The sequence below is a fragment of the Microcaecilia unicolor genome, chromosome 4 (assembly GCF_901765095.1).
Source record: "Microcaecilia unicolor chromosome 4, aMicUni1.1, whole genome shotgun sequence".
In the NCBI taxonomy this organism is placed as follows: domain Eukaryota; kingdom Metazoa; phylum Chordata; class Amphibia; order Gymnophiona; family Siphonopidae; genus Microcaecilia; species Microcaecilia unicolor.
This window is the reverse complement of record NC_044034.1, coordinates 161837925-161862080: the sequence shown is the minus strand read 5'-3', so window position 1 is coordinate 161862080 and position 24156 is coordinate 161837925. Positions and strand designations below refer to the sequence as shown.

General features: G+C 43.4%; 1 protein-coding gene across 2 annotated transcripts in view; it reads right to left on the bottom strand.

Annotated features, from left to right (window-relative positions):
* The window catches only part of EXT2 (exostosin glycosyltransferase 2), a 178532-nt gene extending 155252 nt beyond the window's left edge, over positions 1-23280 (bottom strand). The window contains exons 1-5 of one of the 2 annotated variants that reach the window (XM_030200819.1): positions 23014-23280; positions 19864-20432; positions 19181-19270; positions 10079-10195; positions 8076-8271 (exon numbers count right to left, since the gene is read on the bottom strand). In XM_030200819.1, coding sequence (XP_030056679.1) covers positions 8076-8271; positions 10079-10195; positions 19181-19270; positions 19864-20399 — 939 coding nt within the window. In that variant the 5' untranslated portion in view covers positions 20400-20432; positions 23014-23280. The remainder of the gene's footprint in view (positions 1-8075; positions 8272-10078; positions 10196-19180; positions 19271-19863; positions 20433-23013) is intronic. The other variant, XM_030200820.1, reaches the window with a different exon arrangement.
* Positions 23281-24156: the final 876 nt, after the last annotated feature.

Genomic DNA, 24156 nt, shown 5'->3' with positions numbered 1-24156 from the left:
ACACTCTTGACCCGCCCCGCACTGCTGTCTATTGAACTCCACATCTCTTTCCACATTTCCCCACCTTTGCTATTACTTACTAGCCTCATTCACTACAATGCCATTGACTGTCTGTTGTACACTTGATGTATGCTTTCTGCAAATTCCTGTAAGCCAAATTGGGCCCACCCTTGGGTGGGAATATGTGGGATATAAGCGCTATAAATAAATAAATCTTTTCCCAGTCCAACTAGGAACAGCTAGAGGCCCCACCACATCCACAGCTATTCTCTCAAAGGGCTCATCGACAATGGGTAAAGGTTTCAGGGGAGCTCAGGGGTGATCTTGGGTCTTACCCTCTCTTTGGCATGCATCACAGGTTCAACAATAGTCACCTATGGCTTGAGATTGACTAGGCAATAGAAGTTCTAGGTCAGTCTAGTGAGTGTGCGTGTCACCCCGATGTCCTGCTAGTGGAACGTGTGCAATCTGCAGAAGTTGTTCTCTGCATGCCCTGGGCACTATAAGCTGCTTGCCTGCTGTCCAGGGCCTATTAGGATCAGTAGGATCAGTCTCTCTGTACAAGCAGTCCTCTTTCAATAGGATACGATCTTTACCAGTCTCACTGGTTGGCTGACCAGCCCTCTGCCTCAAGGCTTCCATGTCAGGGTCAGAGCACTGTGCTTCCTAAAAAGTATGTCTCTGTCCTATATCAGTATCCATATCTGGAAGGGTCTCTGAAGTGACTGACAAATCACGGTCATCAGTCTGATCAACAGGTGTGCCAGTTGTCAGGTTGTTCCATACTCATGGCCCCAGTCACCTCTGGAACTGGTGCTGCTGGAAGTAATGGAGCGCCTCCTCCTGTTGCTTAGTCAGCTGGTCTCACCGGGACTGGCTCAGGATCTGAAACTGGAGAGGTGATCTCTGCTGCTTCTGCTTGTTGGACTGCCCTGGCCTGATTACGGTTCACCATAGCAGAAATGCTTTCTCCACTATTATCAAGTGTACTGTTCATTGGGCCCATGTGGGTCCCACACAGCATTGGTAACAGCATGTTTTTCATTATGCTTATTTCTCTGTATCCAGGCTTGGTACCCCATCCAGGAATGCTTGAGCAATGGGTACAGTCTCTCTGGATTCCTTGGCTAGCAATACCTCTGCAGCGTGCCCTGGTAGAATAGCATCTTCTGACACTAAATCTGGTCGTAACAAAGTAATACTAGAGCCAGTGTCCACAAGCCCAGCCACCTGGGTCTGATTCACAAATACTGAGGTGCTGTAGTGTTGTGGAAACCCATCTGCTTCCTTGCATGATGAATGGCCAGAAACCTTTTGTGCTGTGGCAACTGTGTGAGTCTCCTTGGTGGTACTAGAGCCACTCTCCTTGGTGGTACTAGAGCCACCCACGAAAGCCGCCAGTTTAGGTACAATAACTGGAATGCTATTTAGTGTGGGCTTGGGATTATCTGGGCAATCCACTTTGAAATGTCCTATATGCCCACACTGATAACAAGAGCGCTCATGCCTAAAGTCTTTAGGTTTTTGGGGAACACTGGAGGGTTTGCTGACAGTCTGAGGTTGCAGGGATATTTGGCTTAGGGCCCTGGCTGCCCTTAGGTACTGGCTGCTGTGGATATAGATGGCTTCTCTCTGCCAACCAGGATTGGTTATCCAGAAAGATGTCAGCCAACCCAGCCGCTTTCTCTGGAGTATGGGGCTGGTGATCTTGGACATGTTCCATCACTTCTGGACAACACTGAAGAAACTGATCCAGGACCATCAGGTTTTGGCAGTCCTCCACTGTTTTAACTTCAGCTCCACTTAGCCACCGCTGATGCTGGTATCTTAACTGGATCACAAACTCACTTGAGTATCATTTGCCCCCTTTTGCAAAGTCCAGAACTTCAGTCTATAGGTCTTGGGGGGGGGGGGGGGGGGTGGGTAATGGAACAACGGTTCAACAAAGCTTTACACACTTCCTCAAACAGGGAGCATGTCTCCATGGACAGACCTTGGAATGCCTCAAGTGCTCTACCAGTAAGCTTTCTTCCCAGATAGCACACCCAGACTTTCTAAGGAATCTCACTGAGGCGGCAAATTTTTTCAAAGGCAGTTAGATATCCATCTGTGTCACCTCTGGTATCAAACTGCGAAACCAAGTTGGGCCCAATCCGGGCTGTGGATCCAGCCTTAAGCCTTGGCGCAGGGGTTGGGCTGGAGCTTTGGATGCAAGCCATTTCCATCTCCAATTTCATTTTCTACATCTGGAATTCCTGCTCAAGCTCCTCACACTGCCGCTGAAATTCACGCTCTTCATGCTGCCGTTGGTCTTCCTCTTGCCACTGTCGCTCTTCCCATTCCTCTCGCTGCAGCTGGTCTAGCCGCTGTTGCTCTATCATGTAGATTTGCAGAATTTCAGCTGGCATGACATCTGGCCCTCCCAAAGCATGAGCCGTTGTCCACAAGGTGTCTGGTCTCCCCTCAGGAGTACCCTGTCCAGGACAGTCCTGCAGCTCCTCCTTACTGAGGCCATCCAGTTGCTCTTGTGTTAGGTCAGACGGTTTGTTAAAAGCCACTGCGCTTCGACGTGCTTGGTACGTTCTGCTATCAAAGAGAATACTGGTTTGACCCTGAGACAGGCGCCTTTCTGCGCTGAAACACAGCCCATGGCGGGTCTTTTGAATTAAAGACTTCTCCACTGTTCCAGTCTTGAGGGCTCTCTTTGCTTTTTTTGCTGTTTTTGGTTCGTGTACTTTTGGACCCTCTCTTTTGCTACTTACCAACTACTCATGTCATGTTCATACCACACCCATCATTTTCAGGGTCAATGCAGTCCTTGCCCTAAAACTATGAACATCCATTCTTAGGCGGTGCCTACCGCTCTCAGTGTTAATGTATGCCTTTCACAGAACGTTCTTCATGCCCACTGCTCTCAAAGTGTAGATGAACTTTCTGCACTAAATGCTTTCAGGTCTTATGTCGTGCCCACCCCCAAAGCCAACCACTGTCAGTGTCAATATATTCCCTATGAAAACAACTCTCTGGATAGATAATGCACTCTCCACGCCAACTGCTAGCACCTCACCAATCCTTGAAATAGCTATAGTGTGAAGTGACTGACAAGTAGTTTCATTTCATATTTGAAGTTCACTGCTCAGAAAGTTTAGCCTCAAACATTCATGCTTTCTGTGCATTACTTTAAGTAGCAGTTCAGTAAAGCTGAGAATGTCTCCTGAGTATGCTAACTGCTACTTCTGTGTATTGTAAGGAGGTTGGAGGGTCTAAGCAGGTCAGGAGGAGGTATGGGGCCAGACTACATTCCCCACAAGGCCCTGAGAGAAGGGATAAGGGGGGTAGGGCCCAAAACCTGGTATGGCCCCCACGTGGAAGGGAGGGGGAAAAGGATTGGAAAGAGCAGCTGATATGGCAGACGAGGGCCAGAAGGGGGAGCAGGGATGACAAAGCTCAATTCCCTTGGGTTAGAAATCAGTACAAGATTCCTTCCACCTGGGAGGGGGAGGAGGTCTCCAACCAACAGCCTAGCAGAGAGGAAGAGTTAATGGAGTGCTTAGAGGAAGGAGAGTCTGGAGGGAGCAGCACCCCAGGTTTGGAGGAGCCAGTTGACATGGACTGTAATTGTACTTTGGGGCAGAGTTGCAGGGGCTGAAGGCAGTAGGTGGTCACAAGAGTCAATTAGCTGTGTTGTGGGCGGTGTACTGCCATTCTGCAACCACTCAAGCGGAAAGACTTTTAAAACTGAAACCCAGGCTGTTGCACTGGGGGAGAACTTGGATTTAAAGGGACATTTTTTTCTTGTTGCTTTGTTTTGAAAAATGAATGGGACTTTAACCCCCTTGAACTGAGATTTTGTGGAGGAGGGGAAATAAACTGTTTGGAACTAAAAGCTGTGTTGTCTGGAAGGACTGCTGAAGGGAGCCTACCACCCCCGGAAGGGTTGCTACCGGGATTACAGATATTACAGTATATAATGTAATACTGCTCTACAAGGTCCTAGCTACTGTTAGAGAAAAATCTAGGAAAACTCTTTGAAGACCAGATGCAGTTGTCCTTATGCTTTCAGTCTTTTAAGCCATATATCATTGCATGTTATTTCTATGGCGATACCAAATGTAGCCAGCACTGTACCATTGGGTAGACAGGTCACAGCTGTCCACGCTGTTATAATTGGTGCAACAATCCATCGGTAACCGTGTGCCCTGTAAAAGGTGGTGTGTGAGGATTTACCTAAAAAAAAAATGCTGTGGTGAATACCTGTGCTCAGATCTGCCACACAACAGCAGTGCCAACACGGTGGAAACATCTTACACAATAAAGACGTGCCTTCAAGTTTATTAATAAATTTGATTTACCACCTTTACAAGTCCATTAAGTTGGTTTATATTTAATAAAACAATTTGAAACAGGCAAAGAAAAGAACTACAGCTATGGATAGCAAACAAAAGTGAGCAAGACTGGGAAGTAGGGGGTTTGGGTCTTTGCCCCACTGTTTAAAGATTCTGCTGACACTTTTTTTTGAAAAAAAATGTATATTAAAATGTTTTTAAAAATGCTTAAAATGTTATTTTTAATTAATTGTGGCAGGGAAGAGGTTTTTTTGACTGATTAGAAAGATATAAGGTGTAGTAAACCACTAACTGTCAGGGCTTATACCGCTACTGAGCTTTTTTTCCTCCTGATCACTGTGAGATTAGGTTTGCACAGGGTGTACTTATATAAGAATTGCGATATTAATTAAAAAGATTTTGTTTAATTATTCCTCATTTGGTTTGGGAGTGGATTTTCCAGGTTTTTATGTGGGGACATTTCATCATCTTGTTGTGTGGTATTTTGCTCTACAGTGACATTAAGCTTTCAAGCAATTCCCATGGGAGCATTCATGTTCTAAAGCATCACAAAATATATCACTCACACACTGGTGTCAGACTAGCCCACGCAACATGATGTCCTTTGGGATATTTTTACTAACACTGAAATACCGTCTCGTAGTAAGCTAGCTTGGAAGACCATCAGAACTGTATCGTCCATCTTTCCCCAAAATACTGAACCTGTAGCCAATACTAAATTAGTAACGTCAACAAGTTGGTAGAATCTCCAGATCACCATCTTCCCCAGAATCCTTTTACTCTGAAAATGTGCTGAAGCATGCCAAGCACAGTTCTTAAACAGCAGACTTTGATCCTCAGAGGGTACGAATACACTCACTAATGCAGAGCCTTAAAGAAACAGAGGATCTTGTACCAGATAAAAAAAAAAAGATCCTAATTGCTTTGTATGTCATCTTGTCAGATTCAATACCAACGCACTCCAGCCAAAACTAGAAGACATGATACTTAAAATTGTAGGAATCAATTATACAGCAGTTATGAAATTATCTGACCCCAAGATACCTCCTCCTTCACACTCCTTGAAAAAGCTCTTGAAAAAGCTGTGAAACTGGCTGCCATATGAGTAGCGTGTACAATCTCAGCCAAACTGAGCACTCTAAACAGGAAATATTTTTATTAACAAAATCAGACTAACCATAGGGCACCACTCCAGCTGCAGAGGAGAAAGGACCAGGAGGAAAGTTGTCCTGAGAGGTCACAAAATTCACAGGGGAAACAGCGAAGTGTTGGGGGGGGGGGGGGGGGGGGAAGGTGGCACAGAGAAGTGAGAGGAAAAGAATATACACACACATGTAGTTGCTCACTGGTTAGCAGGTGGAGTCCTACTACATTCCACAGAGGGGAGAGAGGCCAGATGTGGACACTTGGGCTCATCTACAGAAATCTCCATTTTTCCTGTCTAGACAAAGGTTACTATAAATACATTTCAGAACATCATGGCCGTTATCAGCCAGACATTCCAGGAGGAGATGCAAAATTTGGGGAGGGAAAGTATTTTAAAAATCTCTGCATGTGCCAGCTCATTTCAGAGCTCAGAAACACATGGTAACGCTGCTGTCCTGAAATGATTCTGCCTGTGGTCAGTGAAGAAGAGCAATGCGTGTATGGGACACAGAGCCTAAAAAAAAAAAAAAAAAAGGTGGGGGGTAAGAGAGGATCAAAAAAGTATATGTATGCTGAAACGGGATTCTTAACGCTTTCTTAAAGAAACATTGGTTAGCCATCTTTCCCAAAAAACTTTTTAAAAATGTATGAATTATAGCTCTATATCGATATATAGAAATAGACATACTGTATCTATACGTGTATAAATATATAAACAGATACTAATATATATATATATACACAGAGAGAGAGAGAGAGAGAGAGAGAGAGAGAGAGAGAGAGACGTATTTTCAAAGTACTTAGACTTACAAAGTTCCATAGGTCACTATGGAACTTTGTAAGTCTAAATGGTTTGAAAATGAGCCCACAGTAACATAGCAAACAGCAAAAACCAGGATGATCTGTCCAGTCACTAAGTTAGCTAGAGTTGTACCGATCATTCTATAAGGGTTCCACCCCTCTATGTCTTTGTTTAGGGTTATATCTGCTACTCTGCGCAGGTTACAGCCTTCTGCCTTTTTTGGGGAGTCATTTAAGTTTTGCTTCGAGTCTATCCGCTTACTATATAGGGCTCCTGTGTGTGTGTACCTTGGTTTTTTGAATATCTATATGGGACCTGTTGAGCAAAAAGGACCAAAAGTGGGGTTACAAATAACAGAGAAAGGGTATAAAAGTTTGGAGGGGCAACTTTCATTTTTGAAAGTTTTATGTACTATAGGATCAATAGAACGGGACTATGCAATTTTTTCACAACTTTGATGTTTTTCATGTTTTACAGCCTAAAAACTGAGGGTACTTAAAATGTTATGTGATTTGTGAGGTTAAATTACTTTTTTTTATGAACATTTCTCATTTTTTTAAAGATGTAATTAGCCCATGCTTGAGACTAAAATTTTGCAGGATCATGCAGTTGATATCTCTCTATCTTGTGATATAAATAAGTCGCAAACCCCACTTTGTGACTTGCTGAGCGAAAAGGTACCCAATCTATCTAGCTAATAATTGTTTATAGACTCATCTCTCTCCCTGCTTATTTATACGTAGCAGTATATATGTGCTATAGGTAAATTTTCTTCATAAATTAATACATTTTGTCTTTTGTCCATCTTGTCTATTTAGTCTTTTTGTTTTACTTGTGGAATATTACCAATGGACCCTTTGTGCTAAGAGTGCAGGAGAATGAAACTGACCTCCACTGACTGCACTAGTACAGGATCTCCTTTCTGCCCTACAGGATGGGGAGGCTGGGGAAGTTCTACTTGCATGACTACTAAGTCCTCTCTGCAACGGCCAAGGCTGGGGAAGTTCCTATAGTGCAGAAAAATAGACCTTTCAGAACAGTGAGCAGGGGATCCCTGTGGATCATTAAGGCCAATTTCCTAACGGGCACTGGCCCCAAATATAAAACTTCCATTGCTTTGCAAAGCATATCACAATCACTTCCTTTAAAAGCAAAACAAAAACATTTGTCTACAGCAAAGTACAATAGTTAGAGCCTAGAGGTACAAACCCGGAGGCCTCGATTTCCTCAATCTATGATCTAATATCCTCAAGTTCAAACTAAAATCTTTGGGGGCAGGGAAGCTGAACTATCCAACTTAACTAAATAAATATATTTCCAACACTGAAAAATCAAGACTCTGCTTATAATAATTGAGACCAATGGTCAGTGACTGTAATCAAATCTAGTAGCCAACCGTGTTACTGCAAGGATAATGGTTTACAGATTAAATACTTCCAATATTTGTCTTTCAACAGTAAACGCTGAAAATCTCTGTACTGCACCCAGTAAGCAGAAAAGCCTACAGCAGCAGTATAATCACTGCTTACATGATCTGTTTAATCACACAGGGGGCATAAGATTAACCAGATGCTTTTAGTGGCATCAGAGGAAGCAGCATTCTTCACAGGGTGTGGGAGCGCCAACACATACTCTAAGAGAATTGAGGAGCACATGTTCTACCCTGTCCTGACAAATCACAGGGAAGCCTCTCTACGTTTGACCTTCTCAGTTTAAGAGCAGCATACAACTTTGTAAAAAAGCTTCTCAGGAAACTGATATTGCTGTGAAAGCCACCTTACCTGGAGCAACTGAGGATAGTCAAAAACCTGATTCTTCCGACAGCGTTTGCGTACAGGAGAAACGCCGTCAGAGAGATTTGTGCATTTGTCCAAGATCAGCATGGACTCTCCATTCTCAGCCAGAAGTGTCTCCAGATCAGAGCGGTACTCTGGGTGCAACCCTGTTTGGGATGAAACAAGGAAGTACCTGCGGAGACTAAAAAAGCAATGGAAATGTAACCCATCCAAGTAATGGTAAGCAGCCATCAACTTCCATTTGTCCATCTAAAATATGCATGTGATGGTCTGCCATTTTTTTTTTTAAACATACGTATGCAGTCAATACCCAATGCTGGGTCCGTAAGTGCTACTGAATATCACATATCTTATTTTTATGCAGGGCTTAATTTGAAGACAGAAAAAAAGCAGAACTGAGGGAGGGATCAGGTAGGTCAGTGAAAGCAACAACAGAAGAGGAGCTAGATTAGGGTGTACAGTGACTGTTCTCAGCTCTGTTTCAGACTCATCCCTTCCTCTCCATTTTCGTGCAGGCTGCTTGTTTCTCTAGAGTCTGGAAAAGAAGTGGCTCCCCCCAAAATTAAGCCCTGCTTTTATAGATGAACTTACTAGCCTCCCCACCCTCCACCTACTGAAAAAAATGGCAGCAAGAATGATGGGCAGCCCAGTACAAAGGCTGCTCTAGTAGTTCTGGCATCCCTTAATCCAGCCCTTTTCCTTCCCTCGCTTTCTTCTTTGATATACTCACCCAGGCTGGAAAAGCAGCCCGATAGAGCAGCATACCCAGGATATAAATTTCACTTCTACCAATGCTTCTTGTAGGCAAGTCACTTCACCCTACATTACCTCAGGCACAAGTTTTAATTGCAAGTTCTCCAGAACGGAACAGGCTTCTGAACCAGTACGTCAAGCTCCATCTCTGGCTGTCTTCAAATCTAGGGTAAAAGCCCACCTTTTTGATGCGGCTTTTAACTCCTAATCCCTATTCACTTGTACAGTACCCTTGTATATTTTATCCTTCCCACCTTGTTAGTCCTGTTTTATCTTGTAAGCTCTGTCGAGCAGGTACTGTCTCTTACATGTTTAGTGTACAGCGTTGCGTACTTCTAGTAGCGCTATAGAAATGATAAGTAGTAGTAGTAGAACAGAGAACTACCCATCTATAATAGTCACTGTAACATACAGGGTTAGAAATGCGTACAAACAAATCAATTCACACAGGCACATGTGCTGAATGTTTTACAAGGCACACGGAAGAGGGAGAGGCATTCTAAGGGCTGTATGTTGGAACCTACAGTCAAAGTTTTCTAAAGATTTACAAGACCAGCAAAAAGTACAATACAAATAAAAAAAAATTAAACAAGCTCAAACTGATGTAAATGCTTTCCCATTTTGGTTTGCTGTATTCATTTAAGTCTAAAAGAGATTTATAAAGCAATTAAGTGCAAAAATGTAACAAATTGAGGAACATTCAATCAGTAACAATTACAGAGTACATCCTACATACCTGTTGTGCAGGAAATCTCTCTATTCCAGTGGTGCTCATCCCAGTCCTTGGGATACACCTAGCTAGTCAGGTTGTCAGGATGCCCACAATGAATATGTATCAGAAAGATTTGCATACAATGTAGGCAGAGATGCCACGTTGCCAGGTTCGAAGCTGGAGACTTTTTGGCCAGTCCTGGTTTTAAACTTATACCTCAAAGCAGTGTGGGATTTGTAGTGCCTGATCCTGCCCACTGAAATCTGTGCTCTAAGTCCCATAATGCAACAAAACGGGGAGATCAGAAATCCAGGCCTGTCCCAAAATCTCCAGCCTGGAACTGTAACTTGCCATCTCTGTGAAGGTAGTGCATGCAAATGTATCTCATGCATATTGATCGTGGGGATCCTGAAAACCAGAATGGTTGGGTGGGAAGAAACCCTGTTCTATACAAAAAGCATACTGTTCTGTACAAATGAAGGTTCACATAGCTTCTATATGTATACACTGCAATTTAACTCACCCTGGCGCTCTCTCAGGCATGTCCACCTCTGCAGAAAGCGGGCTGTACACTGGGATGCTAACATCATATCCCTGACGATAAGTCCATGTGGAGAACCCTCCTCCTGCTAACAGAGCTCTGTAGTATACAGAGAAGAGAGTGTTAGTACCAATGACAAAGGATTCTGCAATCAAAGGCCAAATGACAAATGCACTATCACTGTTCCTTCAATATACACATTTCAACAAGCCACTTCCCACCTTTTCAGCAGCCCAACACCATATACCATCAAGCAGGTGAACTTCCCTGAAGTGAGGCACGAAAATGTTTCCAAACTACATTCATTCTGGGAGATGAACTTCTCAAGTTTGACCTATTCAGATTCTCTGCTTGACATGTGCCAGTCGATATATAAGGCAGGTCTCTCTTCCCTGTCTGTCCCTTTCTACACTGCTCTCTTATCTCTTCTTCTTCCTCACTATTTACTATATTTACATCCCACCTTTATCCAAGGCGGGTAACAATAGTCACATACATAGTGTTAAACATGTAACAATCGCTAAGCATATGATGCTAAAACATGATCAATAAAATGGTCCTAACCAATTAAAAAAAAAAAAAAAAAGTCAACCAAACGTGATTTTAGCAGCCATTTGTTTTCTGTCCTTATTTTCTTGGTTCAACGCTGAGCATATCTTCAAGCTGTATAAATTAATTTTGAAAAACTCAAGAGGTCTTGCTGCTTTTGAATGCAATCTTTTATACTACAAAACCTCTTCCAAATTCCTGATTGAACATATGTTTATGTTTTTTCTTGATTTAGTGCTTTTCTGTGGTAAAACCAAAGTGGTTTACATATTACATACAGGCACTCTTTCTAGCCCTAGTGAGCTCACACGTCATAGAATACTAAAGGTAAAAATTTGTATTATTCCTTAATCTTATGCCTGCGGTTTACTTGCCTTCCTATTCAACCCACCCATTCAAAAACTCTATGAACAACTACACGAACTATAGAAGCCCTCTCCAGATTGCCCAACACTAATGTAACTCCACCAAACGTAAATTGTAATGTAAGTAAATTGTAACTCCACTTTAAAATGTAAATTGTAAGTCACTTTGAACCAAAACTTGTTTTGGGATAATAGTGGGATACAAGAATGCATGTATAAATAAACAAACAAACTGGCCTACAGAACAGTATTCAATGCATCTGCCATATCAATAAGAAATTAGGTCTTACCTGATCATTTTCTTTCCATTAGTCCTTCCCACTATTCCAGAACCTGTGGGATAGTTGTGCCCATCAATCAGCAGGTGGTGATAGAGAACTGAAAACTGAGCCTTCTCTATTGGCATCCAGTCCAGCTCCTCAGTATTTACGTAGGCATGTAGTAAGGAGAAACTCAGAACAAACAACCATAAACAACTCACTAACCTAACAGCAGCCAAACAAACAAATGTGTGTATCTCTCTCATCTCTGGACAATTTGTACAGAACAAGAGAGATATGCAGGAAGCACCATGCAAGGTGAGTCATTATTTGACCCATTACTTCACACCAACTAAATATTTCAAAAACCTCAGGCAGGCCTCTGGAATACTGGGAAGTACTAATGAAAAGAAAATTATCAGATGAGACCTAACTTCTCCTTCTGTTACATAGCTTCCCACTATTCAAAAACCAATGGGATGCTCAAAAGCAATCCCGAGTAGGTGGGATCCTGGCGCCACCACCCTGAGGACCGAAGCCCCAAAACTGGCTTCTGAGCATGCTGCAACATCCACTCTACTGTACGTGGCAAAGGAATAAAGCGTCAACCAGGCAGCCACCTTGCAAATATCTGCTGGAGATAGTAAGGCAGTCCCTACTCAGGATGTCATTGTACACCTCTCAGAATGAGCCTGCAAGGCACCAGCCACCTGCTTCCCCACAAGCAAATAAGCTGACCTGACAGTCTCCTTCAGCCATCTAGAAATTGTGGACTTGGAAGTCATGAGGCCAAGCCTCTGTTTACCAAAAACACAAACTGTCTGATTTACAAAACTCATTCATGACTTCCAGACATCCAATGAGAACTCTACACACATCGAGATGCTTTAAGGAAGAATGCTGAGCCTCTTTGTTCTCTCTGCAAAAGGATGGAAACTCCACAGATTGGTTGAGATGAAATGCCGATACCACTTTCAGAAGAAAAGGAAGGAAACATGCGCAAGGAGATCCCCACCTCCGAAAAGCGAAGAAAGGGATCCCAACTGAAGCTCCAAAACCCTAAGTGCCAAAGCAACAGCCACAAAGAACACTGTCTTTAGCATAAGACCAATCAAGGAGGCCTTCCGGAGTGGCTCAAAAGGAGGCATGTGAAGAGCCAAAAGGACTAGATTCCAATCTGGATATAGTGTACAAAAGGGAGGCTGCAAGCGGTCCGCTTCCCACAAGAGTCAAATGATATCCGTGTGAACCGTTAAGAGTCACCTTCTGTAGTCAGCCCCTGAAAAAGGCCAAAGCCGCAACCTGAACTTTTAGAAAACCCAATACCAATCCTTTCTGAAGGCCTGTCTGGGAGTTTCTCCCTTATATGGTATGGAAGCCCCGCACAGCACATTCCAGGATGCACTGGGCAGGGCAAAGCGCAGTCATTTTGGAGGCAGCACTGGAAGGAGGAGGGAGTCCTATTCCCTCCTCTGAAATCTAAAGGTACAGTGAATGGGAGGGTTCGGTGTCACTAGACCACCAGGTATGGGCTGGAGGTCCGGTGATCTCCACCCCTCTCCATATCAGTGCCCTGGGGGGGGGGGGGGGGGTCCAGGGATCCACTGGACCCCCCCCCCCAGGAATGACGGTGGCAACCGAGGCTGCCTGGCATTGACCGGGGGGGGGGGAGGGGGGAGGGCAGGAATAGCACCTTAACCCTAACACCAGCTCCAAGATGGTGTAGGGTTAAGGCACTATTCCATCTGTAAGATCACAGCACAGTGCTCTGACCGTATGGGTGGAATACCAAAGAGCTAAACTTAAATATAATTTAAATGAGCTCTGCTGTATTCAGACCCCTCTGATCATGCCATGCTGGTAAATGCGGGCACTAGTACAGGGCTAGTGGCCTCTAGCGCCCAAATTTACCCTTGATCATCTGGGCATGAGCTCCAAGCAATTTATCGACCACCGAGATTCTTGTTCCACCCAGGTGCCCTGTGCCGGATGGAACAAGCTCCCTAACCCGACCTGTTGCTGTCCATTGTCACCACCTACCATTGTGCTATCAGAAAGGGAGCTCTAACGGTCAAACACCTAGGCGACGACCACCACTGCATACAAGGAAAATGAAGGTCATACTTCTCTGACACTGGAGACCAGCAGCTGAGAAGAGATTCCTGTAATGTCCACATATGAGCCCTTGTCCATGGCACCACTTCCATTGGCACCATCATTGACCCTAGAACCTGGCCGTAGTCCCAAATCCTGGGTCTGCCTTGACTGAGAAGACTAATCTGTTGGCACGAGCTTCGACCTCCTGCGCTCCATGAGGAAGATCCTCTCCTGTGCTGCAACGAATAGAATGTTGCGATGGAGTTATTCTGTTATTCTTAAAATTCATCACGCCACCTGCAAAGCTCAACTGAAGACCAGTTGACCAACCGGACCAGGAGCAAATCACTCAGAAGCTGAAAAGTGTGTCCATCCACCTTCTGGAAATAGAAAATACTAAGGAGGTGGACTGGATGCCAAAAGAGAGATGTCTCAGTTCAGTTTTCAGTTCTCTATCACCACCTGCTGGTTGACGGACAAAACTATCCCACAGGTTCTGGAATAGTGGAAAGCTATATAATGGAAATGGGTAAAAGGAATCAGTAAAATTAGCACATAGAATGTAAAACACTCCTTCCTTTTTCTTCACAACTCAAATCCTCAGAGAGCCCAATCAAGTCAGGTTCTCAAGATATAATTAATTTGCTTACTACTGAGGCAATAGGCATGAAAATTTCTCTCATGGACATCCTGAGAACCTCAATGGTTTGGGGCCTCTGTGGACAAGAGGTGGCCAACTATGTATTAAAGGGCTTTTCCTATTTTGTCTCTAAAATGAGCACTTAGTACCTTAGACCAGGGGTTCTCAACCCAGTCTTCAGGACACACCTAACCAATCGCAATTTTGGGATATCAACAATCAATATGCATGGGATATTAGCCTGCACTGCCTTCATTGTATACAAACCTCTCTCATTCATACTACTTGCGGAGATCCTGAAAACCCAGCTGGCCAGGCAGTCTCAAGAACTGGGTTGAGAAACCACTGCTCTGCAGAGTCCTTGGCACCTGCTAGCACAGGAGTTCTCAACCCTGTCCTCCCGACACAACACATAGCCAGTCAGGTGTTCAGGATATTGACAATGAATATGCATGAGAGGAATCTGCATAAATTGGAGGTAGTGCACGCAAATTTCTATTATGTGAACTCAATGTAGGTATCTTGAAAACCAGACTGGCATGTTGTGTCTCAAGAACTGAGTTGAGAACCCCTACCTTAGGCCCACAAACTGCCACTGTGAAAATCTCATTCGATGCATAAGCTATTTTTAAAGCACAGAACAAGATCCTGGTCTTCACCAACATAAAAGGATGAGCAATTGTTAGCCTAACAACCCATCCACATGTTCCATACACTTGCACACCTAGTAGGGGCATATTTCTTTTTAAATGAATGAATAAGTAAAATACGCATCTGTGCAATGCTACAATTTCTTTCTACAATGCACAACACATTAGCTCTTTGGCATTCACTTTCCATTGCATGCAACCCTGTTTTCCAACATTCAATTTAATACTGAACAGTTGCTACATAGTGAAATCAAAGAAAATAATTGTATTCTACATCATTGCTCATAAACACAACCCATTGCCAGGCTCTCTCTGCTCTAAAGGTCTGCAAAATAATTCTGAAAAACTCACACAATTATTCGATAACTAAAGGAATATAAGAGAACTGAATGTGAAATCCCTTGTGCTGGCACTGATGAATGGCTCACTATCTTGAAATACAATTCATTCAAAATCTCTAACGAATGGTTTCTTAGAAAACTTGCCATTCAAGACACTTCACAAATACTTTATCCGCTTAAAAAGAAGACAAGAGGTTGACTAAAACACTGTTCTTGAGATAGGAACTAATATCAAAACACTTTTTTCCACAGAAAGGGTGGTGGATGCCTGGAATGCCTTCCTGGAGGAGACAGCTGAGACAAAAACAGTACAGGATATACAGAGGATGGAAATGATGCACCGAGGTAACATGCACAGAACAGCAGCTGCAACAGCAATGGTACTACTTTAATAGGCTGGATGAGGGACATTATTATTATTATTTATTGCATTTGTACCCCACATTATCCCACCTATTTGCAGGCTCAATGTGGCTTACAGAGTGTTGTTATGACATAGTCATGACAGGATCTAAGATACAATCGGTAGTATTCAGAAGATGTATGAGGGATTAGAGAGGTAAGTGATTAGGATGAGGGACATGGGGGAAAAGGCCTCAGTGAGGGGTTCCAAATGGGAAGCGTAAAAGCATCTACCTTAATTGAACAAAATCGCTCCTGAGCAGAACTGGACAGGCCATTTTGGTCCTCATCTGCTGTCATTTATTATGTTACTAAGATTTTCACTTGGCAATCTAAAACTGAGATTACATAGCATTACAATGGGTCATACATTTTGATACACTACCTTTCTTTAGTACAACCCTAAGTAGTTAACATATATGCAGGTACTTTATCTATAGTGTGCTCACAATCTAAATTTTTTTGACCCTGGGGCAACAGGTTATAAGTGACTTGCCCAGGGTCACAAGGAGCTGCAGTGGGAATTGAGCTCAGTTCCCCTGGTTCTAAGTATACTGCACTAAGCATTAGGTTGCTCCTCCAACTCTACTTTACAGTCTTCTCCCCCGTATAAGATTTATTTTTTTTTTAATGCCTTTAAAATGTTTTACATTTTATATATATCCTAGTGTCCTTCTGTCTATCTTGCCCTTATCCTTATTGGTCCTGTCTGTCTGTCCTGATTTAGATTGTAAGCTCTTTTGAGCAGGGACTGTCTTTTCTTCATGTTCAATTGTGAAGCGCTGCGTACGACTGGTAGCGCTATAGAAATGATTTATAGTAGTAGTTTTCCTCGGAGTGTGTATGTTTGAGAGAGTGTGTGCGAGAGTGACTGTGTGAAAGAGAGTGAATGTGCGATAGAGAGAGTGAGACTGGGTGCGAGTGTGTCTGTGAGAGAGAGTGTGTGTGTGTGTGTGACTGCATATCTGAGAGACTGAGTGTGAGAGAAAGTGTGTGTCACACAGAGTGTGAGAGAGTATGTGTGCGATAGACAGACTCTCTGTGAGCAGCTACCCATGTCCAGCGACCCTCCTCTTCCCCTGCCCCCCCTCCAGCCACCCATGTTCAGCGGCCATTTTGAAGAGCGATCTGGCAGCGGGGGAGGGTCAGAGCGGGCAGGCAAGACTAGGGATCTTTCCTGCCTGCCCCGAAGACTTCGCTGGACAACCTGGGTGGCTGGAGGGGGGGGGGCAGGGGAGAGAGGAGAGTCGTTGGACATGGGTGGCTGGAGGGGGGGCAGGGGGAGAAGAGGGTCGCTGGACGGAGGGGGAGGAGCAGCGGCGACAACCTCGGGAGGGAGGTGGAGGGGCGGCGACTCGTGTTGCTATCGTGCGGTTGGTCAGTGCTGCGTGTGACATCAGCCTGATCTACGGAACCTAGCAGACCAACTCCGAAGAAAGCCACGGATACAGGCAGCAAGAATAGAACGTTAGAGGTGAGATTTATTATATAGGCTATATATACACATACATATGTATATTTTAACTCATTTGTATTAGCACCAAAACCAATCATAAAGGAAAATTATTAATAACAGAGCCAAGTATATAATTATCTCCACACACCAGAAATAAACAGAGGTGACTTCTTAACCAAGAGCTCTTAACTAAGGTGTGCTAGCATTTTTAGTGTGTGCACAAAATTAGCATGCGCTGTGTAGGCACCCACAGGATAACTGTGGGCACCTACAAAGTTAGCGCACGCCAATGGTTAGCATGCGCTAAAAACTATAGAGTGCCTACAGCACAGCTTAGTAAATAGGGTCCTTTGTCTCCCTTCACAACAGAAAATTTTTCAGAGAAAATGTGGACATAGTTAGGTCCTTCTCTACCACCACCTCAATCTGCTGTTTTTGTTTTTTTATTTGTAATTGTTTCACTTTTCCATTTTCCCTTTTTAATCTGTTTTATTTCTGAATCTCATCACTGCACAGTTCACCGTAATACAAGTCTTTAAACCACACTGAAAGCGGAGTTTGTTTTTATTATTCATAAGAACATAAGTGATGCCATACTAGGACAGACCAAAGGTCCATCAAGCTCAGAATCCCGTTTCCAACAGTGGTCAATCCAGGTCATAAGTACCTGGCAAGATCCCAAAACAGTACATTTTATGAGGCTTATCCTAGAAATAAGCAATGGATTTTCCCAAGTCCATTTTAATAATGGCTTACGGACTTTTCTTTTAGGAAGATATCCAAACCTTTTTTTGAGATGAGATGGAGTGGCCTAGTGGTTAGAGCACTGGTCTTGACATCTAGAGGTGGCCGGTTCAAATCACACTGCTGCTCCTTGCGATCTTGGGCAAGTCACTTAACACTCCATTGCCTCAGGTACAAACCTAGAAACCTGTTTACTAAGCTGCGCTAATATTAGTGTGTGCTAAATAGTGGTGCGTGCTAAAGCTAGAGACACCCATATATTCCTATGGGTGTCTCTAGCACGCTAATTTTTAAGGCGCGCTAAAAGCACTAGAGTGCCTTGATAAACAGGACCCTGCAAAATGCTTCCATATCTCAGTCCTCGCGTTTATTACCAGAATCTTTGTCTGCCTCAAAGAATGACCACCCCTCTAGTGTACCTAGTTTTTGTGATCTATTCAGATCACTGATGAAGGAAATCTTTTTCCCTTCATAACCTGCCAACCCCTGAGATGGACATGGAACTGAATTGCAGGGGGAATGGGATTGGAATTAAAATTTAACCTGATACATTTTTGCTCTCTCATATTTATATTTTGATGCTTGTATTGTAATTTGACCGTGTATATTTTGTGGATGAAAAGGTGGAAGATACGTCTTAAATTAAATTACGTTACACATAGAATACTAGACAGGTTGCCTTTCTTACTAAGGGCCCTGTTTACTAAGGTGCGTTAGAGTTTTTAAAGTGCCTACAATTAGCGCACGCGCTAACCGTGTAGGCACCTATACGCATACACAGTTAATGCGCGTACATTAAAAATGTTAACGCACCTATAACACAGCTTAGTAAACAGCTTAAGTCACCAGAGCTCATTTATATTTAGGTACTTGTCAAACAAGTCCTTTTCAGTGAAATATCGAAATATGCATTTCTACAGTCACTTTTGCCAAACATTTTGTGCTACATTTATTTAAGATATAAACCTACTACCTAAAACTGCTTGCTCTCTTTTTACCAAGTTTCATTAGAAAAATTACTTATGCTCTTTGACTGCCCCCTACAGGATATTAGTTCAGGCATATGAGAATGTATTTTAGCAGGTACAAACAGCAGTTTACATTAGAACGTATTTTAGCAGGTACAAACAGCAGTTTACATTAGAACAACAGCTTGCTCTAGTCTAGGTGTACCATGTTACAAAAATCATTTATTTTATAAGCCTGCTTATCCACAATTAAAAACAACTAAGTAAAGTTAAAAGTGACAAGTCTGAGACAACATAACAGAGGCACAAATCTTATCCAAAAGATTATCTATTCTGGTAAAGCAGAAATTAGAATTTGAGAGATGGAACACCTGGCAGGGTTCATGTTGAAGTTTCAGTGTGCTCTACAGAGGTTTAGAGAGGAAAAGGGAAGTGGGCTTGCAGGTGTAAGGGTCATATGGTTTATACCAATACCAAAATACTGCCAAATGTAATATTCCTTTGAAATAGCACACTGATCATCAGGATAGCAACCTGGTTTAAAGGGAAGTCAGCCTGTGGCTTGATATGTCCTACTAACAATGTCCATGTGTGAGGAGAGAAGGCATTTACCTGTCCCTGGGAACATCAAGAGCTGTGTTAAAATCAGGAGGTCCACCGGGGAGCATGTTAAACAGCAGATGGTTTGTGCCCCGATCCCACCTACACAGATCAAAAAGTAAAGAAACAATTATATTTACCTCTGATACACTTCCAGAATATATCTGATACCATGTTACATGCCAGTTCATTTTTTAATATGTAATTTTTCTTTTATAACTTAGCCATTGATGATATTGGCATTAAATTATGTGCCCTGTCTGTAGTTTTATCATCTCTTTTGAAATGTGGTGGCTATATGCTACCATACAGATGAAAGGGTCTTAATTAGGTTTCTTAAATTCTATGTTTATTTTTACCTCTTCCTTTCAGAACAACCACTTTCATTGGTTTGCCCTACAATAGAACTGAAATGGGTACACACACAGTTCTAAGCATGCACACAGACATACTAGTTCCCACACATCTGCCAAAGCATCTAACCTGGCCAGCCATAACAGATCAAAAACTTGAATTAAGAGCAAAACCTGGTTGCATCCTAAGTGGGCATTTTTACTCTTATTACCAAATATGCACCTCAACCTGAGACAGACTGCTAACCCTATTTCGCCTCTGTGACATCCACGTCCAAAAGTCAAGAGAATGAAATATGGAACTCAAAGTGTGAAAACACACACTTCCTGCAGGTCCAGTACCTGGATAAATGTGCCAAGGCCTGTGCTGTCTCCTTTATCCTCAATGTATTCTGGTTTAACACATCAATGGAAGGGACGAAGAGGCAGGCACGATTGATGTCATCAGTGTAGAAGTCGCTGTCCGAGATGGCAGTCAGCAGCTCATTATATTCCCTGGAGATGGTGTTACTCACCGGCGTGCCATACTCATCCACGTATTTCTTCAGTGAGTAGATGTACACCTTGATCTTATTTTTAGGGTTGAAGCCACAGCGGTACACATCAAAGCAAGTGTGCATACGGCAGCTAAGGTCACCCCGCTCAGGAATAGGGCAGTCCCCTGGCAGCTTCACAGTAGGCACATCATGCACACTGCGCTTTTCCACGGTCCATTCACTGGAAGACTCGATGGCATGTGGCCAAAACTGAAACACCCCCGTAGCAATAAGTCCCAGCAAGACAATGGAGAAGAGAGTAATGTAATAGATACGGTGCTTAGTCTTCATTCTGGGGATAAGGGCAGGACCCCGGGTGTTGTATTTGACAGACGCACACATAATGGAATAAGCCTTCTCTCTCCTGTGTCTCTGCTACCAAGGGGGAAAAAATAGATAAACAAATTGAAAAGGCTGCAGCTCTTTGGGCAGAAATACCACATGACATAGATGGCATCAGTTTGCTTTTACCTCCTATCTCCCTGCTGCAAAGAGATAATGTGGCACTCACTTAACAGATCTGAACTGAAGAATAATGCTTTCTTATTGAGGCAAATATAATACATAGACCAAGCTAAATAAGATAAATAAGCAATTTACATGCCAAATATTTAAGACAGACTAACGCTAAGCAACTAAATTTCAAAAACACACAGCAAATATTAAACTGATTAATGATTTCAGGGAAAATGTCTTTGCTCATTAATCCAGTTTTCTCTTCAACAAAAATGGGTCAATTCAAATTAAACTCCTAAGTGAAAGGTGCTGCTCCAATATGAACACAATTTCAACATTAGTCCTCATGTACAAAGGGAAAGGTGCACACATGTAACAAGAGGCTTTTGCAGGCTTTTATTTAACAATAAATGCATGTTTTTGAAGTCCTTCGGATTGAAGAAAATAAGATCTGCAAATATTCCTAGCTAAATAATTTAGACTGTTTCATGGTACTTTCCCATTAAGGGCACATTTCAATGAGAAAGGAGCACAGGGAGCCTTGTTCTGAAACAAGTTTTATCCAAGACTAATGGTCTCTTTTACTAAACCGTGCTAGCAATTCCTGCACAGCAAATGTGACGAAGCCTATTCAAATTGAATGGGCTGCGGCGCATTTGCCATGCCAGGAATCACTAGCACGGTTTAGTAAAAGAGACCCTAAGAATTCAAGAATTTCTTTCAGAAACAGCCCTGGGAATTTTCACTGTTTGCAATACACAAGATCTGGTGTATTTTTAAGTTCTCAAAGAGTGCTGCCAAAGAGTTATTATGAACTTTGCCCAATTTTCTTTGTTATTAATTTATTGTAGCTGCAGCACACTGAGGGGGGGGGGGGGAAGCAATGGGTACACACATATTATTTGTGCCTCAGTTTTCACCTGCCACAAAAGGCCAGCCAAATTCATTCTCTAACAGAACAGGAGCTTTGGCACATATTTTGAGGACAGAGGAACATCTCCTTCAGACCATTTCTATTTAAAGTCAGAAAAGAAATATGAATGAAAAAAAAAAACATAAAAAAAACAAAGTTGAACAGAACTACAAAATTTCAACCCAAGCTATAAAAATTTGCCCAATTTTAGCAAAAACATATTCCCTATGTACTCCATTCTTATCAAACTAGTGTAGCTCACAGAACTGTAATTTTCTGTAGTCTATTTATTTGTATCAGCAAGAAAGTGCTTTTCTGGGTCAGCTCAATGGAGCAGTGATACCGCTGTATCAGAGATATGGTTTTGAGTCCTGAACCCAACTTGTGCTCATTTGCCTGTTGGGGCTTTAGATGTTGCAAGAGAAAGGTGTTCACAAATATTTGGGGGGGGGGGGGGGAGGGAGAATATATTTGCCTTTTTATATCCATGACAGTCATGCATAGGCTTCACAAGCAAGTACACCATGGAGTATCACAGTCTGTGGAAACCCCAGCTTGGGCAGTTATGTAAGATGTGATTACAAATAAGGGAAATGTCCTAGGTACTGGGAGCTATGGTATCATGAAATTTGATGTCTATCTGGGGCATACTCTGCCACAGGAGCAGGGGGAACTTCCAAACTTTTCTACTGGTTGGCAATGATTCAGACATCAAAATATTTGTCAATGGAACATTTCACACCATGAAGAAAGGAGAGCTACCCAGCCTCATAGTCCTAGCATAGTCAGAAGCGCCTTGGCACAGTATAACAAAACCAAATCACCAAAAGAGAAAAAAATTTGCCCTGAAGTACAAACTAGCAGCTCATAAGATAGACGATCAGCAATGCTATCTTTAACAAATAAGGAACATGTGCACTGCAAAACCTGTTAGCAATACTCTCCCTACCCCCCCTCCCCCGCTTTCCATTTCATCACTAGAGGAGTGTGGTAGCCGTGTTAGTCCACTCTTGAGGTTATCAATAGAAATCAAACAAAATAAAACAGATCGGATCTGACGAAGAAGGGCAACCTTCGAAAGCTAATCAAGAAATGTATTAAGTTATGTCCAATAAAAAGGGTATCATCTTATTTTCTTTTCCACGCTTTATTTTGTTTGATTTCTATTGATAACCATTTCATCACTGTAAGCGCACTAGCATTTTCAGTGTGAGCTAAAGATTAGCACAGGCTAACGCTAGAAACACCCATATATTCCATGGGTGTCTCTAGAGTTAGTACAACCTAAAAACTCTACTGCACCTTAGTAGAGAAGTAGCCTACTGGTTAGTGCAGTGGACTTTGATCCGGGGAAACATTCCCACTGCAAGTCCGTGTGACTCGGGGCAAGTCACTTAACCTTCCATTGCCCCAGGTATAAATACACCGCTTTGAATGTAGTTGCAAAAAAAAAAAAAAAAAAAAAAAAACACAGAATGGCGGTGTATCAAGTCCTATTCCCTTTCCCTAATCAGGGAGCCAAAATCTTAACCTTTGCCCAAAATATCTGCATACAATACTCAACCATAATCTTCTACAGTGACGTACCTAGGTGGGGCGCAGGGGGAGCGGTCGCTCCCCCAGATTTTTAGAAGAGGTGGCGCCTAAGCGCCAAACGCCTGCGGTGCCAATGGCTTTCTCTGCCTGCTTCCCCCTCCCGCGCCAGTCGTACACCTACTCCGAGTCCTGTCTCTTCCGCCCGCTGTCGCCCATCCGCGTGGTTGCTCGATTTTAAAGCCCTGAGGCGTTCTCCCTCCGACACCGGCGATTTACATAGCCAAGCTTCTATCAGCGTCGGAACCTCTTCTCAGACGCGTCCCGCCTCCGATTATGCAACTTCCTGTCTTCCGGTAAAGGTGGGAGGAGTCTGAGGGAGAGGCCCCGATGCTGGCAGAAGAAGGCTGGCTATGTAAATCGCCGGTGTCGGAGGGAGAACGCCTCAGGGCTTTAAAACCGAGCGACCGGATGGGCGACAGCGGCCGGAAGAGACAGGACTCGGAGTAGGTGCAAGACCGGCGCGGGAGGGGGGAGCAGGCATTTCTCTTCTAAAAATCTGTTTGGGGGCGCGACCGCTCCCCCTGCGCCCCACCTAGCCATGCCACTGCGGAAAGGGTATGAAGAGGGAGGCAGGAGGTACTGAATGGAGAGAGCAGAAGAGAGAAAATGAGTGGGGACGTTGGATGGAAGAGAAGTACAGAGAGAGAGAAAGAGGTGATTGGAAAGATGGGGAGAGAAATAGGGGACATGGAAAAGGACAGGAGAGAGAGAAGCTACTAGGGAGAAAGGGGAAGACCCGGAGAGAGAAAACAGAGATGCTGGATAAAAGGAGGGAGAGAAAGGGAAGATGCTGGAAGAATGAGGGCAGAAAGAGGGAAGACACTGGATGGAAGTGTAGGGAGAGAAAAAAAAGAGAGACTGGAAGGATGGGGAAAGAGAGGGGGCATGCTGAATGGAAAAGGGTAGAGACACACACACACACTGGATGGATGGAAGGAAGGAAGGGAAGAGAGAGAGACTGGATGGAATGATTGGAGGAGAGGAGAGATGTTAGGTGGAAGGATGGGGAGCGAAAGAAGGAAGATGAAGTATGGGGGGAGAGGGAAGACACTGGTTAAAAGGTTGCAGAGGGAGACACTGGAAGGATGGGGGGAAGAGAGAGAGGACATGCTGAATGGAAAAGGGTAGAGAGAG